The sequence below is a fragment of the Apostichopus japonicus genome, chromosome 12 (genome assembly GCF_037975245.1).
Source record: "Apostichopus japonicus isolate 1M-3 chromosome 12, ASM3797524v1, whole genome shotgun sequence".
Classification (NCBI taxonomy): domain Eukaryota; kingdom Metazoa; phylum Echinodermata; class Holothuroidea; order Aspidochirotida; family Stichopodidae; genus Apostichopus; species Apostichopus japonicus.
The window spans coordinates 17,755,599-17,763,064 of NC_092572.1; the positions used below are offsets into that span (position 1 = coordinate 17,755,599).

At 37.4% G+C, this 7,466-nt stretch overlaps 1 protein-coding gene across 1 annotated transcript; it reads left to right on the plus strand.

The window, feature by feature from the left end:
- The first annotated feature begins 418 nt into the window (after positions 1-418).
- LOC139977901 (uncharacterized) lies at positions 419-6,882 on the plus strand. The gene is made up of 5 exons (XM_071987624.1): positions 419-859; positions 4,057-4,146; positions 4,486-4,602; positions 5,257-5,303; positions 5,760-6,882. Exons 1-5 carry the CDS (start codon positions 706-708, stop codon positions 5,844-5,846), a joined length of 495 nt encoding a protein of 164 aa, XP_071843725.1. The 5' UTR covers positions 419-705; the 3' UTR covers positions 5,847-6,882.
- Positions 6,883-7,466: the final 584 nt, after the last annotated feature.

A 7,466-nucleotide genomic window follows, 5' to 3' on the forward strand; every position in this document is an offset into this window, starting at 1 on the left:
AGCCTTAACTACGTAGCACGTTGTAATAAACACTAGTTAAATATACACGAATTTTCTCAGTCATCTTTATCCATTAAGTCCTCTTGAGCCAACCAAAAACTACCCGCTAGTATCATACTAGCAAGCTAGCAAGGGTTTTCATCATGATTATGTTTAAGGTAATTATGTACAACTACTTGCAAAAAGATTCGGTGTAATAATAAATGTGGAAATCTGATAGGTCAATAACGTGCAATTAACTCAATGCAAACTGGGTTAGCCTAGGCAAAGACTTGGAGCTATATAGGAATACTTTTAGCCAAATACACAAAGGCCGACAGTACGTACACAGATGTTAAAACCTACTGCAGTTACACCATGAACAAAGATGATATTGTTCTGCACTGAGGCCTACTGTAGGGTAACTTACGTTTTACTGTAGCTAAATATATACCCATGGGATTAACAATTACAGTATTCAAGCTCAAATCATGCATTCCACGGTTTTTCAATTATTCAGCATATATTATGATATTGTATAAAATACGGAAGTTCCTAGTTCTATTTTGCTAGTAACTGTGTTCGATGTCAGCACCTGAGATTGTTATTCATGTTTCACCAACCATCCTTGAGTAATTGCTATTACCAGTCGAACATATTAATTGTCGTCTTCATTAGTAAATTGTTGCTGAAGTTTCGATACTACGACCAGTAATAATTGTAGCAATGATGTCCGTTCTCTTGCTGTTTCTGATGGCTTTTCCGATGACAAATGGTTTGCCTGCGTCACCGGTAATTAGTCATCTCTACGGGGTACACAGTCACGAGACATCTTCGACTATTAAAGATCAGCCAATGCCATGCGAGTACCAAATTTCTGGTAAGTCTTTAATGATTGCTGTTTAATAAGCTTTACGCTATATTTTGCATAGGGTTGTAAACTAATTTCGCTCTCTTCTTATTATTAGGCATATAGAATAAGGTTAATTTTCCCGTGTACAACTTTTTTTAAGTTTTACCAAGTTGCATCGTTTACGACTTAGTTTGAGGTACCGGTAACTTTGGTCAAACAGAATATGATTTTCAGGTAACTCGTCTCAATGACGTACGTAATGGGCGGGAGGTGGGGGAGATTTAGACTTATAATTAACGATCAAATTTATAGCACAAATCTGCGTCGCGAGAACGCGCTATTTCAGAAACCCTACCACCCACCACTCGCTCACCCTCCTAGTCTTCCTAATGGGGGTCGCCGTCAACGACATCAGGCCCGAACGTTCTTCTTTATACATTCATTGACTTGCTTCTGCATGGCCCTTCCATCAAGGTTCATGCCGCTATCCAAATCAGTGGTTGAATTGACACCGCCTCCTCTCTCTACTTTTAAAATCATAAACACCGTTACCGTTCATTGTCGTTCCTTTAATTATCAGTGCAGAATGGTACCTTCTTCAAAATAGAAGATCTTGTTAATTACTATCATAAGCTATACTATGAGAAGACCTAAAAGCCCTAAGATCTATACTATGCATAATTGCAAGCCCTATCAGCTATACTATGAGTATATGAGCTACATTATGAGCAGTTACCAGCCCTATAATCTATAATATGAGTATAATGAGTTATATTATGAGTTCTGTGAGCTATACTATGAAGAGCTACAATCCATATGAGCTACACTATGAGTATGATGAGTTATATTATGAGTACTATGAGCTATACTATGATTAGTTACAAGCCAAATGAGCTACACTATGAGTACTATGAGCTATGTATGAACAGTGTCCAGCCCGATGAGCTATACTATGAGTATTATGAGTTATATTATAAGTACAGAGGTATACTATGAATAGCTACAAGCCCTATGAGCTACACAATGAGTACTATGAGCTACATTATGAGCAGTTTCCAGCCCGATGAGCTATACTATCTGTATTATGAGTTATATTATGAGTACTATGAGCTATACTATGAATAGCTACAAGCCATATGAGCTACACTATGAGTACTATGAGCTATGTATGAACAGTTTCCAGCCCGATGAGCTATACTCTGAGTATTATGAGTTATATTATGAGTACTAAGAGCTATACTATGAATAGCTGCAAGCCATATGAGCTACACTATGACTACAATGAGCTATGTGTGAACAGTTTCCAGCCCTATGAGCTATACTGTGAGTATTATGAGTTATATTATGAGAGCTATACTATGAATAGTTACAAGCCATATGAGCTACACTATGAGTACTATGAGCTACATTATGAGCAGTTACCAGCCCTATGAGCTATACTATGAGTATTATGAGTTATATTATGAGTACTATGAGCTACATTATGAGCAGTTACAAGCCCTATGAGCTACACTATGAGTACTATGAGCTACATTATGAGCAGTTACCAGCCCTTTGAGCTGTACTTTGAGTATCGTGAGTTTTATTATGAGTACTATGAGCTATACTATAAGTATTATGAGTTATATTATGAGTACTATGAGCTATAATATGAGTATTATGAGTTATATTATGAGTACTATGAACTATACTAATGAATATTTACAAGCCCTATGAGTTACACTATGAGTATTATGAGCTATTATGATGAGCAGTTACAAGCCCGATGAGCTATACTATGAGTATTACGAGTTATATTATGATTTCTGTGAGCTATACTATGAATAGTTACAAGCCCGATGAGCTACACTATGAGTATCGTGAGTTATATTATGAGTACTTTGAGCTATACATGGGCTATACAATGAGCTTTACTGTAAAACTATAAGATATACCACGAGTAGACCAACAAGCCCTATTAGCTATACTATGAGCTATATATGAGCTATACTATGAGCTATATATGAGCTATACTATGAGCTATATATGAGCTATACTATGAGCTATATACTTTGAAAACTATAAGATGTACTATGAGTAGACTAGCAAGCCATATGAGCTCTACTATCAGCTATACTATCAGCTATACTATGATTATTATGAGCTATACTATGACTACTTTGAGATATACATGAGCTGTACTACGAGCTCTATTATGAATACTATAAGATATACTATGAGTAGACCAACAAGCCCTATGAGCGACAACATAAGATATACTATTAGATGAGTAGTTACAAGCCCTATGAGATGTACTATGAGTACTATGAGCTATATACATGAGCTATACTATAAGTACTATGAGCTATACCATAAATAGTTAAAAGCCATATGAGGTATAGTATGAACTACACTATAGAGTAGGCTCTGCGTGCGAGTACGAATAGACCATATTTGATTCGATAGCGTACGATATCTAAATAAAACGCTCAAGTTTCAAGTTGCTATCAACTCTCCGGTAGATGGTTATACATTTGTTAGGCCATGGCATTTCTTTGTCTTTTTGGTCAAAATTCGCATCACACCGGGAGTGTGCGGCGGTTCACCAACTAAATCCAGCTGCAAAACTCCAGGACTGAAGACGACCCAACACAACTCGACTGTAGTTACGAGGAAAATCGTGGATATATAGTCGTGCATTGTGCATGTGTGTTTAAGACTATAACTGATCATGACTTTGGTCAGTTTTATGTCGTATCGGCTTCGGTCTGGAACACTGAATAGCCTATATAGCGTTTTCTTTGAGACTGCTAGCCGTGCCGTGTGTACGGGTTCACAACTAAAACTATACACGTTTTACAAATATAGCCATTGGTTACAACGGTTATACATTTTTCACGAAAAATCGGGTCGGGTCGGATCGGGTCGGGTACAGTCGTACAGTCTGCGACGGACTTAAAGCCGCCCAGTTTCAACAAATATAACCCATCAGTGGTTTGACAAATGTACATGTGACCTAAATGAGCTCCGTTCGTTAACAGCGGAACAGTCGTTGTGATTGCTCTTATACGTCGATCAGTGTTCCGAGGTCAGTTGTAAGTCCACCGGTGTTCACCGCGTTCCGCAAACGAAGGCACGACGGTCAAGTTGAGAATTCGGGCAGTGTCTGGATGGCGAAAGGTTATATTTATGATAAACCAAGGCTGACTCCGCACTTTCTGATTTGTATACTTTCTTTTTCCTAGGTCCTTGGATGGAAAACTTCAACTTTTCATTTACACCAAATCCGCCAAAAGTAGGAAGTCTCATCAAACTCGTTATCAATATGGTGTACCGTAAGTATACATGAAATTGATCATGATCTCCCTCCCCGCCCGCCACCTCTCCATACACAACAATCCAGAATGAACTGGAGATGTACGATTCGTCGACACTCTCCAGATATTCTACTTACTGCATGGTGCATTAGTTTTACTCGAACACAGACTCAGTAGTTGGTCAAATTTTAGCCGATTTTTATATCAGTTGATTCTTTCTCCCATTTATTTAAATTGGCAAGTTTGTTTAATCCGACCAGTGGTATCAGGTAGTCGGGCAGGAAATACGATAAGTTATTATTACTAACATTCAAATATGGCAATATTTTTCTCTTTCTGTTTTGGGTAAATTTGCAGCAAAGGACGTATGGTCAATCCGGGTATCATTGCAAGGCAGTGAACTACCTTTCAAAGTGGACAGAACAGTATGTGATTTGGCCAGGAGAAATGATTGGTGCCCTGCCAAGAAAGGAGGTAAATATTGCGCTGACCAATTAACGTCACGTAACTTTTAAAGAAGTTGTGAACAAGTTTGTTGTTGCAATGTTGATAACATCTGCAGAGAAACGAAGGGAATTTCTTATGAAATTATGTAATAGAAAATATTCCAATCTTGAACTTACATAATACACATTTTGGAGGTTCTCAGCCGCAATATATCCAACGATAAGTTAAAACTTGGCAGGAAAGTGCGCAATTTTCTTTTCTGCTATTCACACGATACAAACAGAAAACACAGTAACTACTGTAAATATTCAAGTTTTGTACAAGATTAAAATTTGGATCGTGTTATAAATCAGTTGCATATGATTACAGAAAGAACTGGGGATACGTATAACCCCATCAAATCCTCTAGTTTGATGCATTTGTTTGGATTACACATATCCTCAGTTCTTACTGTAAACCTAATAGCGCATGCTACGGATTTATCATATTTATCAGCATGATCCAGTATTTACTGTGGTACAAAACTCAGTGTGAATCTGTTTGCTTTTAAAAACCATAACGTTGCACGACCCTGAAATAAGGTCAACAGTTTCAGTACTGGGAATAGTAGTCTTCATACATATTGAATATAACTAGACAGTATACTTGAAAATAATATTGACCATTTATTCCGCTTCACAGATCACATTCACTTCGAGAAATTGTTTAACTGTACTTACCTTCCAAGGGTAAGTAAAATGTATTTTATCTGTAACTATAACGTGTTAGGTGATGCCATACAGGCATAGTAGGCCAGGCAAATTTAGCCATCATACCACCCCACCCCCCCCCTTCCTAAGTGTATATACATTTACGTATATTTATATAAAAGATTTGAAACTGTAGTATAAATATAAAAAAATATATATATACCCCAGTAGTTCACCGCTATATAGGGATCATTGCATGGTTTACAATTGCGTGGGACAGTGTGGTCTCTGACTGGATATATACATACCCCAGTAGTTCACAGTTAATTAGGGATCGTGGAAAGAGCTAGGGAGATCAGTGCTATTAACAATAAGGTCATTTGGTCAAAATCGTTCTTACCAAACGTGTTCCTCCATATTTCAAGTTCTATGTTAGATTGTTGGCCGTTTCATGTTCTTCTTTTCTTTCTTTCCTTCTTTTTACTTGTATAACAGGGGACATACTCTGTTGCCGCAGAAGTTTTTATTCAAGATGACGAAAAAATTTTAACATTGGTCATGAATAATTGCACTCTTTACTGATGACCCATATGATCGAAACGTATTAACTGTAACAGTGTATAGCTAACAGAAAGGTAATTAGAAAATGACCTTATTTTTCTCAACTTTTCCAACGTTAGCTAGTCATTGTTACAACGGATTTCACCACCCATGCCCAAAATAAACAGAGCCTGGCTATTATGTCGGTCACATCGCGTTCCGCTTACTTGACCAGTTCCAATCTCTGACTGCAGATCGCAATGGTACCATGATGAATAATAGTATTCGTTCGTTATCATCGAGGAATAGATCTTATAAAGCATAACTTTGAAGTTTCAAGCCGTGCTCAATGTAGGAATTACATACAAATTTCACCAGGATGCTGTAGTAAACGTTCTCCTTTCATTAGTTAAAAATAATTATATCTTTTAGCTGTCCTTTTAATTATAGCGATACAAGTAACTGAGTTCGACATATTTTTGAGTGAAGTCCAGAAGAGAAGTAGTTTATCATAGGGTGAGATTATTTGCACGATTACTTGGTGGCCCACACTTGGTAGCTAATATGTCGGATATTTCACAGTTGTTATCCCACAGAGATGCACTGAATAACCAATACAACTGCAACCTCTCGTATGTACGATTCTAAAAGCTTCTTTAAGGAAGGTCACGAAAAGAAAACTATGTTTTAAGAAGTGTCCCGCAATGCATTTTCCTTACCCGTTCATGGTTGCCCACCAGATTGTCCTTGTGTCACTCTATTTGAGTGTGGGTCTCAGAGAAAATGACACTTACATAAACCAGTAATAGCTGCATATAAACACGTTTCTAAATAAATATCTAAATATAACAGGATTTAGTAGAGTCTGCAGCACACACCCGGGTCCGGAGTTCCTTTGCATTTGAGCCCGAGTTACACCAAAGTTATGAAGACGAACTCCAAAATAGGTATATTCCATAGGCGTTTATCAGCAGTAAATAAAAGCTGTTTTGCTAAGGTAATACAAAATGTTGTTAAGAGATACTCAGACAAATTTGAATCAATAAACAAAAGTAAGTTTCCAGATTTACTAACTCCGTTTAACCTTCTCTCTTCTCGTCTCTCGCCCGTTTCATTACTTAACGTAAACAAACGTAACCCAAGTATATATGTATATGTGTAAGGGTGTATGTATGTATGTATTTAAGATCCTCCTGCAAGCAGGAATCGCGTCTTGGGTCTGAGTGTTTGTGTCTTCAATTTTTCCCCTCTTCTATAGGGTCCTTGATGGGGACTTGAGTGTCCCTCCTGATCCTTTTCTTCACTAAACCAAACTAAACATTAATCTTGGAATGATTCAAACCAGGGACCTTATGATTGAAAGTCACCGACGTTAACCACTGAGCTAACACTCATAGAAGAATATGAAAACAAATGCTGTTATGTTTTGTCATTCGTTCGATAAACGAGATGAAATAAAAATTTTAAAAAGAGTTGTTGAAACGGTGATCAACTTATTAACAAAGTGATAACATTTTCAATACTAACATATATGTTCGAGGTACCACAACACCTTTAGAATCGTATTGGAACTCTTGCCAATTCAAGAATGAAAGTCTGTCGTGTGTGCTCTCAAGATACCATCTTGTCACAAGCGGAGGGCTAAATTCAAAATTTCCCCTG